Here is a 25,842-nt window from a genome sequence, read left to right on the forward strand (position 1 = left end):
GAGCTCGCGCGCCTCTCGCCCGCCGCCGCCTCGCGGTGCCCTGCGCCGCCAGACAATGGGAGATCAAAGCGGGGGGAGGAGGAGGATGGTGCGAGAGGCGGCTGAAGTCGAGCCGGAGCGGGTTGCGTGTGGCGCTCTCTCTGCGCTCGATTAGTGATCCTGGGGAGCGAGCCGGGGACAGAGGGGTGGGGGTGCGGGGAGCCGCCGTGTGGGTGAGTGTGTGTGTGACCGGGTGAGTGTGCGAGCGAGTTGCGCAGCTGCTCTGCGCGCAGCCCCCGCCGCCGCAGCAGCGCTGGCATTTCGTGCGGGGAGCAGCGGCCAGTTGCACCGGGGAGCGAGAGGCAGCAGCGCGCAGGAGGAGGAGGAGGAGGAAGAAGAAGGAGGAGGAGGGAGGCCACACAGACACCAACTGAAACAAAGTATCTCCAAACCAACCCCCAACTCCACCTTGTGAGACTCCCCAGCATGGCTTCCGAGGAACTCTACGAGGTAATGACCCGGAGCACCAGCCCTGCCCCCCACCCGTGCGTACACACACTGCCCGACCCCCCGCCCTTCTTTCGGGCTGTTTGAAACACTGCAGGCTTGTCACCACACTTGCTCCTGCTGCTGCCCCTTCTCTGCAGGGCCCGGCGGGTGCGGGGTTCCCTGGTGGCCCCCCCCGCCGCCTTCCTCCCCAGTTTTGCTGGAGGAGGACGGAAATATGACTGAAAGGTGGAGACGGTAGAGTGTTACCATTGGCCTGTGCTCCCCCAACAACACTTTGACTCCAGCGGGAGCACGGGATGGGGGGCGGGGAGGAGGGTTGCTGGATGGTGGGGAGTAGCGCTGACAGCAACACAAAAGTGTTGACGCTTGGTAGTGTGCAAAAATGTGTGCAAAGCCGTTATGGCATGTGTTGGGGGTGGAGGGGGTTTCCTTCTCTGTGAATGTGTGTATCAAAGTACCACCCTGTGTCTTGGCCATCAAGCAAGCTAAGGTGATGCAAAATATTAAAATTTAAACTGCTCATCCCCATATGCTTTAACAAGAAGGTTAAAGGTTATAAGAGAAGCCATGAGAGCCAAAGGTAAGCCTCTGACACACCATCATTCAGTGGGTTCTTGAGAAGTGCTTGAAGGGAGCAGTCATGGCATGAGTTGGGGGCTTGGGATAAGGAGAGGATGAGGTGGTAGCCTTAACTTTGAATTTCCTGTCTTTTGATGCCTCAGTTTTAGATCCTTAACCTTAATTGAAAAGCAGAAAGGTTTCTCTTGGATTTAACTTCATTGTTTTTATTTTTACAAGAAGTCATCCTTGGGAGTGTAAAACAGTCATTATTCTGGAGCCATTCTGATTTCTTTGATAAATATGTATTCACTTGAGACAACAATGGTTTTATCTCTTGGGAGAATACATTTTAAGACAGGTTTTTTAAAAAAAATAAGACTATATTTGTAACCAGAGGTTGGAATTTTGTGTCATTGAGATCAGTTGTAGAAGAGCGCACAGAAAGATATTTTTTCTCCTGCTGGTGCCTGTTAATGGAATTACATATATACAATGATGAAAGAATAGAGACACAGAAACCAATGAAAAGTATCTTGTGTCCACTTAAATTTATAAGTGAGCTTTAGTGGTGCTGAATTGGTAGACCAGAAAACCAAAGGCCTCTATTCCCAAGTCAGGTAAATCATAGTTAATAGTTTTTGCAAGTTTTGCCACCTTATTAATGTGGCTCAACTGAGACTTGAAGGGGTCATCTCTAGAAATAAGAAAATTAGTTAAGGGATCAATTTGGGAAATCCTCTATGTGCAAAACTTACATTGATTTTGGTGGATGTTCTGCTGGTAAACGGATTTGCGGAATTCGGCCCTTAAACTCTATTCTCATTACAGTGTTTGTCCTCTTTGGAGCATGAGCATTTCTAATCTGGTATCCTGTCTGATACCAATATCTGATGCCTGAGACTGTCATATAGAGTAACAGTTTTGATAGGTGTCAAAATCAACCAACCTCCCCTGCTCCCTCCATTGCATTCTACTAGGAATTGCATCCAGTCTACAGATTCATACCAAGTGGGCCCACTGACCTCCACTATGATAGTAATACATTTTGGTCACTAGACAATGTATTTAAAATGGTGACTTAAGTGAAAGACTCTGTATCTCATTGCCAGTCCTCCAAGGAGTCTAGTTATTCCACCTGTTACTCAAAAGCCTGCTTTTTTCAAAACACCAAAAGTGGTTGGACCATATCATTATGGATTACTTTTTGCCATTCTTAATCTAAAAATAAAATTAATTCTTTAATTATACAAGTGCAGAGTATGCATAAGGCAACTAAACTTTTATTTTAAAGCTTGTATGACTTATACATGGACAAACTGTCACTGATTTTTGTAATATAAAAACAAAATTGCTGTTCAGTCTTGCCAAGTTTCTTCTGGAAGAGGAATTTGCATGGCTGTGCCACCAGTGCCTGATGCTGAACCATCAGAAGAGATGAGATACTGAATGGAACTCATTAAACTACAACAGCATAGCCTGAGTACTTCTAACTCTGCTTCTAATTTTTGTTTTTTTGTGAATTATCTTTTAATTAATGTGCTATATGATTCTTTGCATTCAGTAATATGAAGTCCAAAATCATACCCTATGAAGTGTGATTACAGCCCTGTTTTTCCAGTCTAATCCTGTGTTTTGGTCAAGAGATGGTAATCAAATATCTGAGAATGTTAATCAGTCTGCCAGTGACAGTTAAACATGCTGGTGTCAAAAGACCCCGGTTCTTCTAAAATAGAAACCTGAATTGAGAATTTTGTTGCAAGTAAGATTAAAAATTCAGAAGCATTGGCCATTCAGTCACTGTATTGAAGGATTTTTTTTATTATTATTATTTTATTTTTACTCTTGTTATTGAGGATATTTTTTCTGGAGACTGGAAGAATGGTTATAGGTCAAGATTTGTAATTCAAACGCAGACAACTTGAAAGACCCCAAAACTTTGGAAGAATTATTTTGGACAAGCTATGGATCCTATCTATTGTTAGTTCATGAGCTTTTATAGGGGCCTTTTTAATGGTAACTAATTGCTCAAGAAAAAATGCATGATCAGATGAAAATCTGAAGCATTCATTGAGGAGAGACCTCAGAGATCAGTTGTGTTTTGTTTTGTTTGCTTTATTTTTTCTCTTCTCTTCTGTACAATAAACCAAAGATGTGATCTTGACTGTATCTGTGGTTGTGACAAGTGAGTGTGTTTCCTTTTAAAAACCTTAACTAACTTTTCAAGTGATATTACAGTTGGGGATGGACCTGGAGCAGTTGGTGGACAAGACAAGTGACGGAAAGGTTCCTCTCACTTTTTCCCACATGGGAGGGTTTGACTTGCTCTTTTTTATGGAATCTCCCCTGCCCCCTCCCCCAATGCACTCACCTTTTAGAAACTCCTGTGCATACTTGCAGCTGTTTAAGCAAACGTTAGGGCTAGTTTCTCCTCCAGTTTGGTTTATTTCACTCTCATCTATTCAGTGTTTTTGAAAAACCTTGACCAGCTTTCATTGCCTTACTGACACCTGCCTATTGCAAGATGATAATCAATAGTTTTTGTTGGGTCAGCAGGGGAACTAGTGATCTGAAAGTATCCAGACACCTCAACTGCAAAGCAAGTTGCAAGTACTTTGTAGTGGTTTGCCTAACCCCTTCTGGCAGAGCTCTGTAGTGGTGATTGGGATTAAAATAATACCAAATAGCTGGTGGTGTGAGAGATTTGTTCTTGAAACATGAAGGTTATCACGTTTAAATGTTTCGGGTACAATTGCATATTAACTGCTACCTTAACAACAACAACAACAAAAGTCTGGCATTTAGTAGGCAGCCCCCTCTCCCCCCTCCCAACTTGTTGCAGTGGGTTTGGAAAGCACTCATTTCTAAATTTTAGTGCAGTGGACTTTGTGCAGTAGAAGTGATGTGAATTATTTTGTGGCTTTTGGAGACTGTAGTGTGTTTTGATACAAAGTGTTTCCATTCTGGCTATAAATATTTCTGTTAATGTTACAGCTCTTGATTTGTCCCATTGGATGAATTTCTCTTAATGAATAAGCATGGTCCAGGTCTGATTTTGCTTTTGTTAAGCCAATGCTTTTGGGTTTTATCGGGAACAACAGAAACCAAATCCACCTGAATTTAGCCAATGTGTAACATTCCTGCTTTTCATTTTGTATTTGACTTTGTCATTGTTCGTGAACCCGATCATCATATGACTTAACATATATCAAGTCTTTTTCCATTAAAGATATTAAAGTTTTACATGTTTCAGCCAGTGCAGTCCATATTTTCAGACTGACTTTCATGCTTATAGTAAGGAAAGAACAGTATTCAGGGGCCTTTTAAAATTATATTTTCATCCTTAATATATTTCTTGACTATGTAAGAGTTCACTTAAAAAGACAGTATGTAATCTCAAGTAAAAATCTGCACAGGCTTAGTGAAATCACAAGTTGGGGCTCATTACATGAGTAACTGAATGAAATTCTGTGGCCTGTGTTATGTATGAGGCCAGACTATATGATTTCTTATCCTTCTAGCCTTAAAATCTCTGAAAAAATCACACACCGTGCATACAGTTTTGATCCTAGGCATAAAATATACTTGAACTACTGCTCATATGCTTATTTCCAAAATAGTACTTTTTAATTTTTTTCTCCTTGATGGGAAATACCTACTTCAACACATGGGGCTTTCCATATATTGTGATGCATTGGAATCTGGACAATACTCCAAGTTGATCTGTTTTATCAGGAAATTTAAGCCTCTGATTTTTATTAAAAAATCTCATGGAAATGGCAGAAGCCAAAACATACAATATAAACTTTGTACTACTGAAATTTTTCTTGGTGGTTTGATGAAAAATGAATTGATAGTGAGAATGAGTTACAATCCCCCATTTGGGGTGATTTTTTTTTTTTCCTTCAATGGAGTGTCTCTCTCTTTTTTTCTCTGCACCCCGCTAGCAAGCAATTGTTGCTCCACATGTGCTGTGATTCCTAGAATGTCAGTTAGATATTGTTTCTCTGTAAAGTGGTTTACAACCTTCTAGCCATACTGGCAAAGTGGTGCACCATGACAGACCAGTCAAATGTTATTTGACAACAAATGTGCTGTGGTGGAATTGCCATTTCTCGTGTCCAAGGGGGGCAGAGACTTGCTTTCCCATCCTTCAACTAATCAGATACCACTGTAGCCTAGCGGAACAATTCCTAAGCTTGCAAAGAAGACACAAGGTGTTCAAATGTCACCTGTAAGTGCTGTTTAAATTCTCATGGAATTAACTACCCTTATTGAAGACAGCCATCCTAGAAAATAGTTATAGAAGAGCTACTCCTCCCTCCCATTTTTTTAAAGTAAGTTAACAAAGAGCTTATACAGTGTGGGTTCTGTGTAAACAGTAACATCTCTAACATGACAAACCTGCATCTTATCTACTGTACCACACAGTGACTAAACCAGTTTGGGTTATCCAATCTCTAACCACGAGAATTCACACTCCTCCTCTCCCAGAACGAAAGATGGAATCTAGGATTCCTGTTCCCCAATATTCTACTGCTGACTACTAAATAGTTTTGCAACCCACTGTGAAAGTGTGCCATGCTCTCAAGTAGTTAGCCTGGAAAGGCACTAGCAGTTACTTCTGTGGCTCAAATAGGTAAGGGCCTAAGCTAGGATTCTGAAGGTCCAGGGATTCAACTCCTGCTGTTGCTCTGTGGGAGGATGATATAGTTGCATGTGAATCACAAAATGGAAAAACAACATTAAAACAGTTTTTGTACTTGAAAACAATGTTAATCTGTACATGATGTGTATAGCCAAAGTACACATTTCACATTTTCTTAATTTGTCACACATTTTCCTTTGGTAACCCTCTAGTATGTGTTATGTGCCCCTCTTTGTGCTCAGTTCACAGGGCATGTGAGTCTGTGACTGCTCATGCTCTTTAGCCCAAGTTGTAAGGTCTCCATGTTTTTGTTCTGGAGGTCACTGGTTCAGTGTTGGTTAAGATAGTGGCCATGACGCTTGCAGATTACATAGACTCTTCACAGAAGTTCATTCCAGCTGATAGGTTATTTTATCATGGAGAGTGGCTCTGGCTATACTTACTTGCATTAATTTTTCAATGAGAATAAAATATTAGACACACACAATTTACTAAAGCACATCACATCCTGTCATTGTCTTCAGGAGGGTTGATTTAGTCAGGAGCAGCTTCAACAGCTCAGTTTCTTTCTCTGATTAGGAGACAGATGCAGCTCTGCTTCTCCCTGACTCATGGGAGCTATCGATTAAGATACACCAAAGGTGTACCTAAAACCAAACAACCCCAAGGAAATTAGGGTAGGGGAAAAAACCCCTATGTTTAGTGATAGTTCAGGTTGTGGCTGGACATGCCCCATCTTCATTAAACTTTTCCCCATGCTTTTAAGGTGAAGGGGAAAGACTTGTGTGTTTCTTTCCACCCCCACCCTCCCAGTTGCCTGCAGCACTGTTGATGATACACTCCAAGGCTCCGTAAGACTTTCACTTCCGTCATAAATAGATATCCAAAAGCACAACATACCCAAACCTCAGCAATTTGCACTTAGACAAAACCTTAAGATTTACCTCAACAGTGTTAAGACAAAATAACTTTCTGAATGTGTGGTGGTCAGATGTGCTGTTCTGTTGATATAAAAGCGTATGAGGTCACTCTTAAGGTTTTGTGTTAGAATGCAGATTTGATGGGATGGGGGGGGTTATGTATTGCTTTTGGGTATCTTGTCAAGATGGAAGTGAAAACCTTATGGAGTGTTGGTTTGTTGCCTACCACACTGCCAATAACATGAGGGTGGAAAGAACTGCACAAACCTTTCCCCTTAACGTCTTATTTTCTTTGCTTTTGAGATTTTGGGTGAATGAGATGTCTTGCCACAACCTTAACTGTCGCTTTTCTCTTCTTTCTCTTTCTTTGCTTCCTGTCCATCAGCTCCACAGCGACGATGGGTCCGAACGAGGTTATTCTCTGTAAATCCTCCTTGGTCAATGCTATGAGGTCAATATCATCTGTGAATCTAAGACTATTCACTGTCCTCCCTCCTAGCCTAACTCTTCTCATTTCATCTCTCAGTGCTACAGACAGTACTGCTTCCAATACCAAGTTGAACAAATCTGGCGATAATATGCATCCTTGTCTCACTCCTTACTGTGATTCTGAACCAATCCTTCAGCTTCTTGTTTACTCTTGCCACACTCCTGGTCTTGCTGTAGATGTTTTCTATTGACTTGGTCAATTTCAGTTCAGGGATGCCATACATTTTTAAGATTTGCCATTACCCTTTCTACAAAATGCTATCAAAAGCCTGTTTGACGTCTTACAGAATTGTTGTAACAGGTTTGGTTGTGTTCTATATATTTCTCCAATATCTATCTTATCAAAAATAGCTGATCTGTTATACTTCATTCTGGTCTGAATCCTACCCGTTCCTCTGTAAGTCCTGCTTCCACATACCTCTGCACCAGGATGTTGCAGAGGGGAATGAATGCTTTTTCTTGAAATGCTCAATTAGATGGTTCCTCTTTGGTTCTTGTGCTCACTCGTATCTCCTTTTTTTATAGGTTGGTTCTATTATCACTCCCTCCACCCCCTGTTCATTTGGCACTTGCAGTTGCATGTTATTCTTGTTGAATAGCTTGTGCGTTGCCTTTACTGTGTAAAATGTCACTAAACTTTTTTTGTGTGTGCTAATTAATACTAAAGATGGAACAGTGTTTCCCTTTGGTATATAATCTTACGTTTTGTACACATTTTATCTTGACCTAGAACATTGTTAGTCATTTATGTATTTTTCATGATCAAATGTCGTTTCAGTAGCCATAACACTTAATTTTTTGTGTAATTTTTTTTCTTGGACTTTTCTTAATACTTACAGAACAATTTGGTATTCTTTGATCTGTTGTCAGTATTAATAGAAAAACAAAACTAGCATAAGACTTTCTAATGCAGGTTGGTCCAATACATTATGAAGACAAGAGTATTTACTATTTTGGTAAACATCCTCAATAGACTTGCATGTGCCTCTTTAGTGGTGAACTACTGTAGATCTTTTGTATTAGATGTTTGTAAAGATGGATTAATACATATAAATATGGATATAAATTAAAACTATTCTCTTAACCTAAGGTAGGTTTCTGTTTTTAATGATTTTTTATAGCCATTTTGTTAGTATAAAATGTGAAAGAAAACCACTTGCATATTCACTCAATACCTTTTTAACTGTCTACTTCTCTTGAATAATGAAACAAAGTAATTACTGTAACTATCAATTTGTTTGTGATATTTCAGTGACACTTTGTACATTTTAAAACCTGTTGTATAAAATATAATGATGAAATGGGTTAATGACTGTCAGGGTTCTCCTTGCCTCAAGGCCAGGTTGGTTTGAATTTAAGTGGCCCAGCCACATTTACATAGTACACAGCTATGCAGTCCCTTTTAAAAAACAAACCAACCTCAAAATAAGAAACATCTTAACTTCCAGATTTCCCTACTTTTGAGACACACATTGAGACCATTTAAGTTTTTCTCAAGACTATTCTGAAATATTGTGTGGGGATAGCACTAATTTTTTTAACCGCATGACTTCTTTTATGCTTCTGGTGTCCAGAGTTTTGTGTTTTGTTTGTTTGGTTTTTTTGCAGACAAGGTAAATTCTTTTTACTATTTTGGTAATCAACAGTTATACAAGTGGTTTGTTTTCTGGAATAAGATTAGCTTGTGTAAATCACTTATTTAATGGCATATTTCAGATTTGGCTTTTGTAGAGAGTGTCATGATTTAAGGTCCAGTTACATCAAATATCTTATAAAAGGTGTTTTGTCTCAGCAAGAATTTGTCCATAAAAATATTATATAGGTATGCATTTCAGATTACATTAAGCCTAAACTATAAAAATGTTTAAAAACAAAGACTCTGAAGTTGTAATGTGCTAACTATAGTGAAACAAGATTCTGTGGCTTTAGATGTGTGTTTTGTTTGTTTTTAAAAGTGTTGTTCTCCTATGAACAGTAGTTACATAAGTTAATATAATGATAAAACCTTCATAACACATGTTGTCTATTGAAGTAATAGCTGCTTGCTTTAGTGGCAGGAATAACTTTTCCTCCAGTTAGCCCTACAGAGTCAAAACAGCTGCAAGAGAGTGAGTTGGATTTTATTCTGGCCTGTTGCTTGTTAGGAGTTGTTAACTACGTGCAACTGCAGAAGCTGATTCTGCCTGCAGTTAAATTTGCACAATTATTCAATGCTGAGAACACTTGTCCACCTCTAGACTAGACCACATATAGGACTGTGTGTCTGTTACTGCTTCTGAGCTAATAGATCTGGTATAAAATGCTGGCTCTAATGAAGTCACTGGGATTTTTGTCATTGTCTTCAGTGGAACCAAGATTTCATCCTTGCTCCTTTAGCTGAAGCAGTAGAGGTTCACGCTTTTAGATGCAGATGTTCTAGGTTCATTCCCAGCCAGTGACCTACTCAGGGGCAGAGCTTCACAATCCCAGTGAAGACTTGTAAAATTTGCAGTTGAGACAAGATTAGTATATGTGATCCATATAGCAAAATAAGATCTAGCTGGCTTGTATGACCGGACTTTTGGCGTAGAACATACAAATGTCTATCAGAAAATGAAAGAAAAAGGTCATGGGGTTACAGTAAAACAAGTTGTAGTAATGAATTCCAGAATCTATTACTGGGTATTTGAAACTTCCAACCACTATAGTAGATAACCATAAACTTTGATTTTATTATTTATATTTCAGTAGATTAGTCTTCCTTGCCTACAGTGATAAATGAAAAATTAACCTTGTTTGTTACAGTTTGGGCTTTAAAAAGAAAAAAGTCGTCTTTTTTTTTTGCCATACAGAAGCCAGAACTTGGAACACATTGGCAGACCAGTACAAATGTTTCCAGGGCCAGTATGTTTTTTTCATGTGCTTGTCTTGGATCATTGATCAGGAAAGAATTTGATCTCTGATTGGAAACATGTTTTAAAAACTAGATGCAGTGAAATTTTCATTCTCATGGTTCATTGTATGCTTTTTGTGTGTAGTATGGGAAATACTTGGATAAGACAAAATTTTTAGAAGCCCACAGCTAATGTAACATCTTCTGGTTTTCTGGAGGCATGGCTTCAGAATAAATATGTTGAAAAGCTATATTTTAATCTAAGCTGCAGATGATCAATATGAACAAGGGAATTGCATTCCAAGATACAAATTGCAAATAAGTATCTTTTTGTTTTGAAGGATCAGTATAAAAGCATATTTTACTCATGTAAGAGAAATGTCTCTTGGCAAAACTTATGTCAGAAAGATAGCCTTTTACTTCATATTGCAGGATTTTGTTTTTATTTTGTCTGTCATGTTGGGCTCATTGTATCTCTCAAGGTATGCTCTTATTTGGCTTCAAATTCTTAACAAAATATTTGATTTTAAGAGAAGGTATAAATTCAAGTGCTGAAGGACTTTTCTCTGGGACGTGGTGTTCTGAGGTTGTTGATGTAAAGATTGTTGAAATATGGAAGTCAGTGCATCAAGAAGTTGTTTGCTTTGGAAGTTTGTGTCCATGACTGCAGAAGAATAGTGATACTAAAGACGTACTATTTCATATGTTTTCAAAACCATACACCTAAAACCTATTTATCAAGTATAGTATAGAAAAATCTTGCTAATCTGAATGTAATGAATCCACCCCTTCCTGGCTTCTTGTCCCAGTTTCCTTGCCCAGCCATTTCTCCCCCTCCCTTCCCCACCCCCCCAATTCGGGTCTGACTCTTGTCTTCTCTGCAGTTGATTCAGGCAGCTACCTCCTCCATGCTACCTGGTCATCAACAGGAGGTGGTCATTGAGAGCACAAGAGAGACAGGCTCCCTGATCTCATTTCTCGGGCTTGGACTTGCCCTGGTGTAATCAGAAACTGTGATTATAGGGAAAGTCCTGCTGGGCCTCCTACAGCCGTTGGTTGGAGCATGCTTGGTGGGGTTGGAGTCTTTGGGAAATGAAGCTACAAAGCTCTATCAAGTCTCTATGGAGCAAGTGCAATTGCAATTTTTCAGAAAATTATAGGTTGGCCAAATCTGGGTGAAATTTCATGGGGATGGCAAAAGGTACATCCTTGCTCCACAGGCCATCCCACTGCCAAATTTCAAGTTCTTGTTCTAATGCTTGGGGTTACTAGAGCTTGTCAAAGAAAACCTCACCAAAACAAAACAATATGTTTTTCCTCAGACTCATTCGTGGAAGTAGCTGAGCTGCTTTGTCTGAATTTCCCCACCTCAGATCAGTCTGATGTAGATGCCTTGCCTGGAATGTCTCAGTCCAAATAGTTTAAGTTATCAGCAACTGAAAACAGGATCTAATAATGGGAAGGTGTTGGGCAACCTTAATAACAGGCAGTGCTACCAGTCACATTTATAATAATAATATGGTGTATGTATGCACGTGTACAGAGGCAGATTGACTGGGTCTCATGCAAGGAAACTGTATCACAAGCACAAGCCACAACAGAAATACCTCCTTCTCTCTCTTTCCTCCCTCTCTGCCACTGAGAAATTAGGTATTTGACATGAAGGCAAATGCCCATGTCTTCTATTTGACATATCTGGTGCAGGATGATCCACCCTTCTATCTACTGCTGGCATGGTCCTGGAGACTGTAGGTGATATTAGTGGATGGTTGCTGGTGGTGCTGAAACTTACTGAAAAATTAATGGGTCATGAATGCATTCATCCTAATCCCACCAAAATGTTTCCTTGCCTTGGCAAGAGATAAAAAATCTTAACTGATATTTTTAAATCTTTCTTTGTAGTTGAGTGTTGGTTAAACTTCAATAGTTTTGGGAAACTGTAAGAAAAGTTGGTATTTGTCCCTCAACTAGTTCTAACTCCCAACAAAATCTGAGAGGACATGGAGTCCCATGTTGATGGTGCCATCACAGGTAGCAGTGCACGTTCAAGAGGAACTACACATCCCAGTGAAGACTTGTATTTTCCCCCTTAAAACTGATTTTTTTCTTTCACTATAACTTCACTCTTTTGTGTGAGAATAGGAAATTTTCAGCAACTACACGGGACTCATGTGGTCTCTGACCCTTTCAGAGCTAAGGCGTATAAATATTAACATTTCTCTGAATTTTGTGTGAAACTATTGAGATACACATAATTAATATTCATTCACCACAAACATTTTAGAAAATAAAATTTAAAGCATGGTAATCATGTAGTTTATTAAAAGTTCTGGATTTTCCCCCTCTTGGAGAGCATTATCAGAAATATAAATTTTGCAGACGTGTGAAATCCTACTATATTCCAGTTATGAACTCAGAAACCTCTGCAAACCCAAGGTGAAAACCACGGGATTGCACAGGTGTAACTGATGGTGCAGTTTGCCCAATAGAGGCTCTGTTACAGGTGGTGATATGCAAGACGGAAAGTACCCAGCTTGATTTTCCAAGCCCAACCTGAATTGGTCATGGTGGCAGTTTAAAAATACATTTTTACTTAAATGCTAGTCATGCTTAAATATGAAAATCATTGATAAATACTGAAGGTGGAATCCCATGATGCTTTTTTTTTTTTTTACTCACTTTTCAGGGTAGATCCACATTCTAAAAACAAGCAGTTCTAATTACCACCTTGCGTTTCCCCTCCAATTCATTTCCAGCATCATTTTGGTAGTTTGAGCTTCAGATTATCATTGTTTTATATCATTTGAAACCTGGGATTACAGCTATTAATTTTTAACTCTAATCATTCTCAGAATATAGTGGCAAGTAAAATCAAATTTAAATTGAAGAATGGAGTTGGAAAGGCAAAAGTGTATTCAGAATGTGATTTGAAATTCTGATTTTTCATGAAGCCCCTGAATAAAAAATATGTTAAACCCAGCTTTCCAGCGATATACAACTTTCTAGTGTAGTGTAGAACTAATGTCTGTATCTGTGGTCTTGAAATGGTCACTGCTCTCTCAGACTAGGCAAAAATATAATTCTGGCTCAAGGTTTCATGAATGGAAAGAATCAAGGTTTCAAGGGGTGTAGAGAAAATAAATTCTTTAATTGCCTATGTACCAGTGATAGAAGCGTGAGTAATGAATACAAAGAATTTCTAGTGCTCATTTATTAAAAATAAATTTGACACAATAGATATTACATGGTGGGAGGATTCACATGATTGGGATGTTAAAATCTCTGAATACACCCCTATTTAAGAAGGATCCTGAAGACAGAAACAGAGCAGGTGTTGTTCTATATCAAAACTACCATTACATGCTTTAGAATAATTGACAGTTCAGAAATGTAGGAGCTGGTATACTTATAGATAACTGTTCTGACAAATCACAAGATGGGGTCTTGTTTGGAATCCATTATAGACTACCAAATCAAACTAGCAAACAGTTATGATGTGTGGAAAAATTGCACTTTTCAAAATGGAGATCTTATACAAACACTAGTAAAACTTCTGTGGAGTTTCTAAAATTTTGATGATTTTCTATCACAAAAAGTATTACATCCTACTCGAGGTAATTCTATATTGATCTCATTTTTGACAAAGATGAAATCTAATGAGAAGTCACTGAATGAAAAATTAGTGATTGCCTGTATAAAAGTGATCATGACCTAATTACATTTGTTATGTCCAAAGAGAAACTAGTCCTGACCAATTAAACACACACACTCCCTTGGCATTTTTTAAAAAAGGGTCAACTTCCAGAAGCTGACAATAACAAAAATGGGCAAAATTGATTTTATTTAAATTTTAAATGTGTATGATGATTGGGAGATTTAAAAAAAATCTTTATAAGAGGTCCCAAAACCACGATTATGCTATCAGAAGTCTTCACCCTGAGTAAGAAGGGAAGTGAAAGCAGCAATGAAAAATAAAATAATCTATAACAAATACAAAACGTGAAGGTGACAACAATGGCTATAAATTAGCAACCATGAATTGCAGACAGTTGATAAGGGAAGTGAAAGGAATTAAAGAAAAATCCATGGCCAATAGGGTAAAGGACAATATGAGGGCTTTTTAAAAAACTATATCAAGAACAAAAGAAATCCTAGTATTGGTGTAGGTCCGTTGCTAGAAAGGCATGATAAAATTGTCAGTGATGCAGAAAAAGCAGAAGTAGTCAATAAATATTTTTGTTTTGCATTAAGAAATAAGCTAAATGTATTCAGTTTACAGAGGGAAGGAAATAATTTATATTCCAGCAGTAACTAGGGAGGATGGTAAACAGCAGTTGCTAAAGTTAAACACTTTAAAATCTACGGGACCAGATAGCTTGCATTCAGAAGTTTTAAAAATTGGCTGAGGAGCAGTCTGAAGTTCTGATTGTTGATATTTAACAAAACTTGAAATATTCGGGAAAGTTCCAGAGAACTGGAAAAAGCAATCTGGACTCATTCAAAGAATGTGTGTTTTAATACAGCATTAATACAGGAACCAAGATTGTAGAGCACACTTATAAAATGAGGGATTGTATCTGGAAATCCCTAACTCAAAAAAGAATTGAGGGGTCATGATGGAAACCCAACTGAATGTGAGGTTGCTATGTGATGTGGTGGGTAAGAGCGCATGTGCAATCCTTGGATGCGTAAGCAGGGATTTTTAAAATTAGAAATGGGAAGATGATGTTATTACTCAGTCTACAGCATTAGTCTGACCATTGTTAGAATGTTGTGTCCAGTCCTGGTGACACAATCTAAAAGGGATGTTGAAAAATTGGAAAGGATTCAGAAAAGAACTAGAAAAATAATCTGAAAAATCTGCTTTACACTGAGAGACTGAAGAAGAAGCTTCATCTATTTAGCTTAAGAAAGTGAAAGTTAAGAGGTGACTAGATCATGGCCTATACGTGAGGACATGATTTCTGATACCAGAGAGCCCTTTAATATGGCAGACAAAGACATAACATAATCCAGTGGCTGGAAGCGGAACAGAGACAAATTCAGACTAGATATATGATAATGTTTAACAAGAATGGTAATTGACCATTGAAACAATATACCTGGGGATGTGATGAGTTCTCCATTGCTTGAAATCTTGATTTAAATATTGACTGTGAGTTTGATACAGAGATTACTGGGTGAAAATCTGTATCCTTTGTTATGCAGGAGGACAGATTGGATGATCATAATAGTCCCTTCTGGCATTAAAATTTATGAGCCTATGAGAAATACAGGCTGTCTACCAACACTGGCCAAGGTGCTTTCAGCATCTAACGGATCCAGGGTTAGTCAAGGGGTGTATATGTGTAAAATATATTTGAATATAGCATTCTATATACATAAGAATCATATAAAATAGAGAGAGGAAAAACTTGGGTGTGCATTTTTATAGTGTGTGTGTGTGTTTGTGTGTGTGTGTGTTCAAATTAAAGAAAATGGAAAACCCCAAAGTGTACATCTTCTGTACATCATTTTGAAAACATTAACAATTGCATAAATTAGTAACCAGCTGGGAACAATATGGTGCTATTTGTTAAGGGAGATGACAATGCATTTCTTCCAGACAGGAAAGAATCCACATTGTTAGCAGGTGACCTGATAGTTCAGCTCATTGAAAAGGCAAATATTTTGACCAGGAGAGTAATTCTTCCTGTGTAGCAATGTGAGCAGCAGTATTTAAGTTGTATAGCTAATTTTAACCACCTCAGTTTTTGCATCTAGCCTTATTTACTTTATAAGCAGTGTAAAAAGTTCAAAATAGGTCTTAATATTTTAGTTGTAGACGTGTCTGCCAAAGGATTTTAGGAAGATAAAGTGAGTGAGGTAATATCTTTTATTGGGCCAACTTTTGTTAATGAAAGAGAGATGCTTTTGAGCTGCACAGAGCTTTTCTTTGCAGGATTGTCAGAATCTGTTTTGGTTGCATTTTCTGTGCAGAATCCCATAGAAAGCATAGCATGTTGTGCTACTTATTCATTTTTAATGGGAATAGATATCATTTTTGTGTCTTATTGCTGAGCATAGGCCGTATTCTATTCTGTTACATTCGAGAAACTATATTCAAGTTAATGAGTTTACATGGGTGTAACTAAGGGCAAGATTTGGCTCTACATGCGGAGTGAGCAAAGCTTCCTTTGGGGTCAGAGGTTAGTTCTAGTAGTAACTGTACCTTTCTGTTTTAAGTTTAACTCCTGTTTTCTTGGATGTGCATAGGTCCATGCCTCCAGAAGGAATTTGTTGTTTGGAATTTATACATAGATTTCAAATATTTTCCTCCCAGTTTCAGATAGTAGCTGACTGAAAAATAGAATTTAAATAGAGTCCTCTTTTTTTGCTGATAAGACGTTCTGCTATGTGTAGCATTTGAACATCTTATTTTCTTCATATATTTACTAACTTAGATATCTAAAATGTATATAAGCTTTATTCTAATATTTTGAACTTTTGGGTTTAATATTTTAGGTTAAGTGACTTGCACTTTGGCTTGGAAAGCTAATAAAGTTTTATATTTGAGTTTTGGACAGATAGGTTTTGCGTACTGATATAGCTCTTCTCACTTCTCTTTAGTGCTGTTTTCTTTCAATTTAATGTTGTGCAAAATTCTTTATATTATCTTCCATGTTAACATTATTCAAATTACTAGGCTGCTTGTTAACGTAATTGTTACAAGTTTAAAAAAATTAACAAACTGTAGATGGATGAGGTTCTATTTTCAAGAGATGTTTGCCATGTTTTGACACAACCTCAAAGGCTATGTATGGTATGAAAAGGAAACTGTTCATCCTAGCATTTAAAATTGCACATATTAGTAGGCAGCATTATGGATTTAGATGATTCTTTAATATTTTTGCAAGGTGCAATGTGAGTACAAAATGACATTTTAAGTGGTGGTGATTGTGTACTGTTGTGATTGCTGCTTATTGAGGTCTGATTGTATACTATTGCTATAATCTAATAATAAGATTTATTTGGAATTGTTTCTTACAGTGCACTATAAAATGAATGCTTACTCCCTATGCATATGTGAGCATGCATCTGTATATAACACAACCCACTGGAAGAAAGTGAGACAAGATGATTTGTTTAATTGCCTGTTGATGGGTTGAAATTTGTCTCACTGTCTTGTGCTGTGGGTTTAATGCACTTTACCTTCCTTGGTAAGGCCCGGATGGTGTTCTGCACTTTTTTTTCCTGAACATCTGTATCTATTAATATGGATAATTTTCTAGTGTACAATTATTTAACTAAGGTAATTACAGTCACTAAATAATAAGGTGTGCTCAGCCGTCTGCACCATTCCCCTGCCTTTAAAAGCACATACTAAAGTAGTTGGTGAAATTTAGTGTCTGGAAACACAGAAGGTTAATGTCTTCTTAGGGCTTGTCTATATGTAGAGTACTTCAGCAGTGGAGCTGCAGTGCTTAGTGGAGATGCTACCAATGCCAATGAGAGACCTTCTCCCATCGGTGTACATACTCCACCCCCTCAAGAGTCAGCAGCTGTGGTGACAGGAGAAGCCCAACATAGTGCTTTTGACACTGGGCGTCCACACCCCTGAGCGATGTAGTGATACCATCATAAATTGGTAGTGTAGACCAAGCCTTAGTACCTACTTGTATTAAATTTGGTGATATTTTGTTTTAATTATTCATATTTCAATGGGAAGGTTGAAGATTAGATGTGTGTTATCTCTAATATTCAAGGAAGTCAACTGAAAATGTTAACATTCAAAATGTTCAGTATATAAGTTACCAATGTTGGAGAAACATCTCAGGAGATCATATTAAAACAATTTAAACAATAGTTTCCTTGACACTGTGTATTTGACATTTTTTTTAGTCATTATAAACATAAAAAGTAATTCAGTGCTATTGAAACTGCTGTTAGTCTCTTGTGACATGGTTATTCTGTAATGTTTACTCTACAGTAGTTCAGAGGTTTTGTTCAAGAATACAACACAAAAACCCCTTTTATGTTTAGATACTTATAACTCAAACAGCACTAAAACTAGGGGATTGATATTTTCAGCATGGGTGATTTCCAGTTGTTGCCTACAAGTCACATTTACTAAAGGTATGTCTACACTAGGAAATTCATTGAAATGGTTATTCCAGAAGAAAAGTTCCCCCCTCCCCCAATTTAGCTTAATTCATTATCAAAGTGGAATGAGAGTGTCCGCACTAGAATTTATACCAACATCATTATTCTGGAATTCTATTTCAGTTAATTTCCAAGTGTAGACAAGCCCTAAGCTACTGCAGAGCAACATAGTCTGACTGCATTGCTTCTGCAGTATAATTTAGAAACTGATATGCCTATGAATTTCAGAACTATGAGCTTTTCAGAGCAGAGACCTTATACAAGTCTGTCTGCCACTCAGTCCTCCTCAGTCTCAACATTTTTTTTTAAATGTAATTTCAAAAGACCATTACTTAGGTTGCAGAGTCAAGCATTCAAAAGTAATAGATTGAGACTGGCAGGGATCATTGTCATCCTCTAGTCTAGTCTGACCTCCTGCATAATGCAGGCCAAAGAACTTCCCTGAATTATGTCCTGTTTTGAATTACAGCATATCTTCTAGAAAAACATTCAGTCTTGATTTTAATAATTGCCAGTGATGGAGAATCCAACACAAACCTTAGTAAATTTTTCCAGTGGTTAATTACCCTCAGCTAAAAACTTGTACCTTATTTCTAATTTGAACTTGTCTAGCTTCAACTTTCAGCAGTTGGATCATGTTATACCTTTTGCTCGATTGAACAACTCATTTTCAAATTTTTGTTCCCACCTAGGTACCTACCTGCACTGCAGGGTTAGATTGATGTAAGCTGCCTTGCGTCAACCTAGCTGTGGAAATGTCTTCACTTAAATTTGGCTCCCACCACATATGTGCCTTTCTATGTCCACTTAATAACACCACCTCCCTGAGCAGCATGGAGGCATGGTTGATGTAAGTAGGTGGATGCAGTGTCAGTATAGACACTGCATTGCTTACATTGACTGTTACTGGCTTTCAGGAGCCATCTCACAGTGCCCCACACATTGATACAAGTGCTCTCGATGAGGATGGGTATTTCTGACAAAAGGAGCCAAGTGTGTGTACACACACAAGCAATTTAATAACTGCAGTGGCTGTATGCTGACTTAAGTTGGGTTGACATAATTTTGTAGTGTAAACATGACCTAAGACTGATTAAAATGACCTGCAATCTTCTCTTTGTTAAACTGAATAGATTGAGCTCCTTCAGTTTTTCACTAGAAAGTGTTTTCTAATCCTTTAATCATTCTGATGGCTCTTCTCTCAACCCTCTCCAATTTATCAACATCCTCCTTGAATTATGGACACCAGAACTAGACACAGTATTCTAGTAGAAGATGCACCAGTGCCAAATACAGAGGTATTATAATCTCCCTACTTCTACTTGATAGTCTCCTGTTTATAAATCCAAGGATCACATTTGCCCTTTTGACCGCTACATCGCACTGAGAACTCAGGTTTTATTGGTATTCCACTGTGTTCCCAAGTCTTTTTTCTGAGTTGCTGATTGCCAGGATAGAGGCTCCTATCTTGGAAGTGTGGCCTACATTCTTTATTCCTAGATGTATACTTTTACATTTGGCCATATTAAAACACACATTGTTTGCTTGTGCCTAGTTTGTCAAATGATCTAGATCACTCTGTATCACTTAGCTGTCCTCTTTATTTTTTATCCCTCCCATATTCTTTGTGATATGTGCAGACTTTATCACTGATAATTTTGTTTTCTTCCAGGTCACAATAAAAATGTTAAATAGCATAGAGTCAAGGACTAATCCCTTCAGGACCCCATTAGAAACACACTTTTTTGATGATGATTCCTCATTTACAATTGTATTTTGAGACCTATCAGTTTTCATCCATTTAATGTGTGCCATGTTAATTTTATATTGTAGTTTTTTAATCCAAAATGTCATGCAGAATCAAATCAAATACTTAACTGAAGTATAAGTATATTACATGAACTCTATTACCTGTATCAACCAAAAATGTAATCTCATTTGAGGGGAAAAAAGTTTGACTGGATCTATTTTCCATAAACTCATGTTGATTGACATTAATTATATTGATCATGTCCTGTATCCATTGTTCCATTGTCTTGTCTAGGATTGATGTCATGTTGACACACCTATAATTACCCCGGTCATCCTGTTTACCTTTATAAATATTGACAGAACATTAGCTTCCTTCCAGTCTTTTGGAATGTCCCCATTTTCCTAAGAGTTATTACAAATCAACATTAATGGTTTAGTGAGTGTCTTGGCCAATTCTTTTAAAACTCTTGGGTGCAAGTTATCTGGACCTGTTGATTCAAAAATATCTCACTTTATTAACAGCTGTTTAACATTCTCCTGAGTTACTATTAGAATGGGAAGTGTTTCATCATTTTCGTATGCTATGACGACATCATTTGTCCCCCCCTTTCCCCAACACAGAAAAAAATATTTATTAAACACATCTGCCTTTTCTGCATTATTATTGACAAATCTCTCATTTCCATCTAGTAATGGACCAATACCATTTCTAGGATTTTTTTTGTTCCTAATATACTTAAAACTTATTATAATTAAGTCTGTGGCCTCTTTGTTTTCTTTTGCTTCCCTTATCAATTTTCTACAATTACCATCAATTTCCCCCTTCTTCCATTTGTCGTATAGTGGGTTTTGATTTCGGGTTGGATTTTTTTTTAATCACTGCCTTCACTTCTCCTTTAAACCAGTTTTTTTTTTTTTAACCTGTGAGATCTTCTTTCTCAATTGTTGGACTGTGGTTTTCTGGGCATCTGATAAAATGTTCTTTTTTTAGATCATCCCAATTATCCTTTGTATTTTTCTGTTTAAATTATTTCTCCCAACTGATTTGATTCATCATTGTTTCAGCTTTGTAAAATTGGCTCTTTTAAGACACCAAGTATATAAATAACTGGTCTGGGTTTTATTCTGTTTGAACATACAGGTGTTGTCAATTCATGATAATTTATACCTATGCTACCACTGATATTGAGTTCTGTGATCATTTTCTCTGTTCATCAAGACGAGAGATGTAGAATTCCCTTGTGTTAGGAAATGCTGTGTTGAAGGTTGCCTGTGCAACCTTAATTCTGCCTCCTTGTATACCCATCTTGTGCACTCAATGAGGTCGGAGTCTGGGGGGGGGTGAGCGGGGAGAAAATACTATATTATCATTAGGGCCCTACCAAATTCATGGTCCATTTTGGTCAAATTCAAGGTCATAGGATTTAAAAAATTGTAAATTTCATCATTTCAAGTATTTAAATCTGAAATTTCATGGTTTTGTAACTGTAGGGTCCTGACCCAAAAGGGGGTTGTGGGGGGAGGTCACAAGGTTATTGTAGGAGGGTTGTAGTATTGCTATCTTTACTTCTGCCCTACTGCTGATGGCAGCACTGCTTTCAGAACTGGGTAGCCGAAGAGCAGTGACTGCTGGCTGGGAGCCCAGCTGTGAAAGTAGCGCTGCCTCCAGCTGCAGCAAGAAGTAAGGGTGGCATGGTATGGTATTGCCAACCTTACTTCTGCACTGCTGCTGGCGAGGAGCTGCCTTCAGAGCTGGGCGCCCGGCCAGCAGCTGCCACTCTCTGGCCACCCAGTCCTGATGGCAGCTCAGAAGTAAGGGTGGCAATGCTATGTCCTCTTCCCCATGACGTCGTTTTGGATCAGGCCCTCCAGTTTGAGAAACAGTGGTCTCCGCTGTGAAATCTGTATAGTATAGGGTGAAAATGCACAAAAGACCAGATATCATGGGGGGGACGAGATTTCATGGTCCATGACATGTTCTGTGTGGCTGTGAATTTGATAGGGCCCTAGTTATCATAGAAGTAAAGACTATATCATAATGCATTGCACAAGGGGGTTAGAGAAAGCCAAGCCTAGTCAGGCTCTTTCTCTCTGTCCCCTCTCTCTTGAGTTGGGGGGCACTCCACAGTGTGGTGCTCCAGAGGGGAGAATGTGTTGCTGAGGCCATTAGCTGAGTGTGGGCCGGGAGTTTGGCTTGAGTCTGATCTCCACTCCATTCTGCAAGTGCTCTGACAACTCCCAGGCATTCCCAATATTATGTGTGCTGCTGCTGTTTTGCTGCTGCTGCATTTGGCAGTAATATGGGCTTGGCTCTTCAGAATGTTCACACCCAGCTGTCATTTTGACATACCGCCAGAATTTAGAATCATAGAACCATGGAGTTAGAAGGGACCACAAGGGTCATCTAATTTAACCCCCTACCAAGATGCAGGATTTATTGTGTCTAAATCACCCAAGACAGTGGCTATCCAGCCTCTTTTTGAAAACCTGTAGTGAAGGAGCATCCACGACTTCCCTAAGCAGTTTGTTCCATTGTCCTACTGTTCTTACAGCTAGGAAGTTTTTCCTAAGATTTACTCTAAATCTGCTATACTGTAGTTTGAATCCATTGCCTGGTGTCCTGTCTTCTGTGGCAAGAGAGAACAATTTTTCTCCATCTTTTTAATGGCAGCCTTTCAAGTATTTGAAGAGTATCATGTCCCCCTTTTACTCTACTCTTTCTCCAGTCCTTCTCAGCAGTGCTCCCATTCTGTATTTGTGCATTTTGTTTTTTCTTCCCTAAGTGTAGCATCTTACATTTGTCTTTGTTGAATTTAATTTTATTGTCTATAGCCCAGTTCTCCAATTTAGCAAGCACCCTTTGAATTTTAGCTCTATCTTTCAAAGTGTTTGCAACTCCCTTTAGTATTGTGTCATCAGCAAATTTGATTATTCTTTCTATTCCTACATCGAGGTGAATTAATAAAGATGTTAAACAACACCGGACCCAAAACAGATCCCTGTGGAACCCCTCTTGTGACACCATTCCATTAATAGTTACTCTTAATTTGCAGTTGTTTAACCACTCATGTATCCATTTAATGGTAGTATTACTGAGCCCACATTTCTCCAGCTTACTTATGAGAAGGTCATGTGGGACTGTGTGAAAAGTCTTGCTAAAGTCCAGGTATATTACGTCTACTGCATTCCCCCTATCCACCAAACCAGGTACCTTGTTAAAGAAGGAAATCAAACTAGTTTGACATGATTTGTTTTTACATCGGCAATACCAGGAGGGATAAGCTGGAGTGCCGATAAGAAGCGCAGTCAGGAGAGTAACTGAAGTACTTTCCTCATGGACTCTATTTTCTAAATGGACAACCTACTTAATTCTCAATTACTGAGGGACAATCTCCACTCATTGATATATTTTGCTTTCCACAATCAAATCTCTGTACAACTTTTCATGAGTGATGTACCCAAGTATTCGGATTCTAATATCAAAACTGTATTGTTAAATCTATTCACTTTTAGGTTGTTGTGGATTATGTACTGTATGTATCATATGACTTTTAAAAAGAAACTTTGTGGATAATCTGAGCTCTATACCCAGATGTACAGACACTGTTTTCTCAAACTATGTATTATATAATTTTTTTTAATATTAGCTTTAATAAAAATTTTATATCCATGCTGGCTGCTAGTGATCACCCCTTCATCCTCCAGGTATTTGCAAATTGAATATTTTATACATTGCTCTAGTAGCTTCCCAGGTACTGAAGTCAGGCTGACTAGTCTATAGGTCCCTAGCTCTTCCTTTTCCCCCCTCTTTAAAAGATGAGCATTACATTAGCCTGTCATCCATGAGTTTGCAAATCACAGGACTGGAAGGGACCTCGAGCAGTCATCTAGTCCAGCCCCCTGCATTCATGGTAGGACTAAGTATTATCTAGACCATTCCTCTCAGGTGTTTGGCTAACCTGTTCTTAAAAATTTCTGAAGATGGAGATTCCGCAACCTCCCTAGGCAGAGTGCTTAACCACTCCGACAGAAAGTTTTTCCTAATGTCCAACCTAAACTGCCCTTACTGCAATTTAGGCCCATTGCTTCTTGTCTTATCCTCAGAAGTTAAGGACAACATTTTTCCCCTCTCCTCCTTGTAACAGCCTATTATGTACTTGAAAACTGTTATGTCTCCTCTCAATCTTCTCTTCTCCAGACTAAACAAACACATTTTTTTTCAAACTTTCTTCATAGGTCATGTTTTCTTGACCTTTAATCATTTTTGTTGCTCTCCTCTGGAGTTTCTTGAATTTGTCCACATCTTTCCTGAAATGTGGCACCCAGACCTTGACACAGTATTCCGGATGAGGCCTAATCAGCATGCAGTAGAGTGGAAGAATTACTCTAGTGTCTTGCTTACAACATTCCTGCTAGTACAACCCAGAATGATGTTTGCTTTTTTTGCAACAGTGTTACACAGTTGACTCATATTTAGCTTGTGATCCACTATAACTACCAGATCTTTTTCCTCAATATTCCTCCTGAAGCAGGCATTTCCCATTTTGTATATGTACAACTGATTGTTCCTTCCTAAGTGGAGTACTTTGCATTTGTCCTTATTGAATTTCATCTTATTTACTTCAGACCATTTCTCCAATTTGTCCAGATCATTTTGAATTTTAATCCTGTCCTCCAAAGCACTTGCAACCCCTCCTAGCTTGGTATAGTCCACAAACTTTGAGTCATTGATGAAGATATTGAACAGAACTGGACCCAGAACTGATCCCTGTGGGACCCCACTCGATATGTCCTTCAAGCTTGACTGTGAATCACTGATAACTACTCTCTGGGAATGGTTTTCCAACCAGTTACGCACCCACCTTATAGTAGCTCCATCTAGGTTGTATTTCCCTATTATTGCCAGTGGCTCTGAGATTTCTTTAGCTAATTCCTTCCCCTTTGACTCCTTTTTTTCCTAATTAGTTTCTCCATGGGATCTTTCCTACTATTCCTCTGAGTTGGTTGAAATCTGCCTTTTTTGAAGTCTAGTGTCCTTGTTTTGCTGTTCTTGTGTCCTCTTTTCCTTAGGATCTTGAATTCTATCAGATCATGATCACTTCCTCCCAAGTTCCGTACCACCTTCATGTTTGCAACTAATTCATCCTTGTTGGTCAAAACCAGATCCAAAATGGATGACCCCCTCATTGTTTTCTGAATCAGAAAGTTGTCCCCTACACATGCTAAAAATTTGCAGGACATGTTTTGCTATATTAGTTTTCCAACGGATATGAAGGAAGTTAAAATCCACTGTTAATACTAGCTCATGTGTGGTAGCTAATCTTGTTGCATGCTTGATGAATGCCTTATCTACTTTCTCTTCTTGATTTGGTGGTCTACAATAGACCCCCATCATAACATCACTGCTATTCTTTTTCCCTTTTATCCTCACCCAGATACTCTCAGGAGATCTGCGGCTCACTTTCTCTTGAATCTCAGAGCAAATGTATACATTCGTGACATACACTGCAATATCTCCTTTTTTCCATACCTATCCTTCTGGAATAACTATATCCCTCAATGCAGGTACTCCGATAATGGGTGTTGTCCCACCAAGTGTCTGTAATGACAATTAAGTCATAACTTTCCTGAGTAATGCAAGCAAGAGTAGGGAAATGGTGACTCTTAGGTTTACAATTCAGCCAAACCTGAATAGAAGTACATGAGACAAGTGAAAGGCACGTCTCTAGCCCCAGGACTTTTTACTTGCTGAATTTCAAAGACCTGCTGCAAGCTGTGGAGATGCTACTGCTTTTCAAAAAAGGCCACAACAATCTTTTATTACGGAAAGAGTTAAGCATTCTAAATGTAAGAGGTCACTTCCAGCTCTCCTACTCTCATGTAATGAAAGTTCTTTAAAATAAAATACAAGTTTATGCTGATATATATTGAAATGTGAAAAAAAAATATTATTCCAATCAATATTTATATAG

General features: G+C 38.4%; 1 protein-coding gene across 1 annotated transcript in view; it reads left to right on the top strand.

The window, feature by feature from the left end:
* The first annotated feature begins 202 nt into the window (after positions 1-202).
* The window catches only part of CDYL (chromodomain Y like), a 229,504-nt gene continuing 203,864 nt past the window's right edge, over positions 203-25,842 (top strand). The window contains exon 1 of the mRNA XM_075062828.1: positions 203-489. Coding sequence (XP_074918929.1) covers positions 466-489 — 24 coding nt within the window. The 5' untranslated portion in view covers positions 203-465. The remainder of the gene's footprint in view (positions 490-25,842) is intronic.

This window comes from Chelonoidis abingdonii, chromosome 2 (assembly GCF_003597395.2).
Source record: "Chelonoidis abingdonii isolate Lonesome George chromosome 2, CheloAbing_2.0, whole genome shotgun sequence".
NCBI lineage: Eukaryota > Metazoa > Chordata > Testudines > Testudinidae > Chelonoidis > Chelonoidis abingdonii.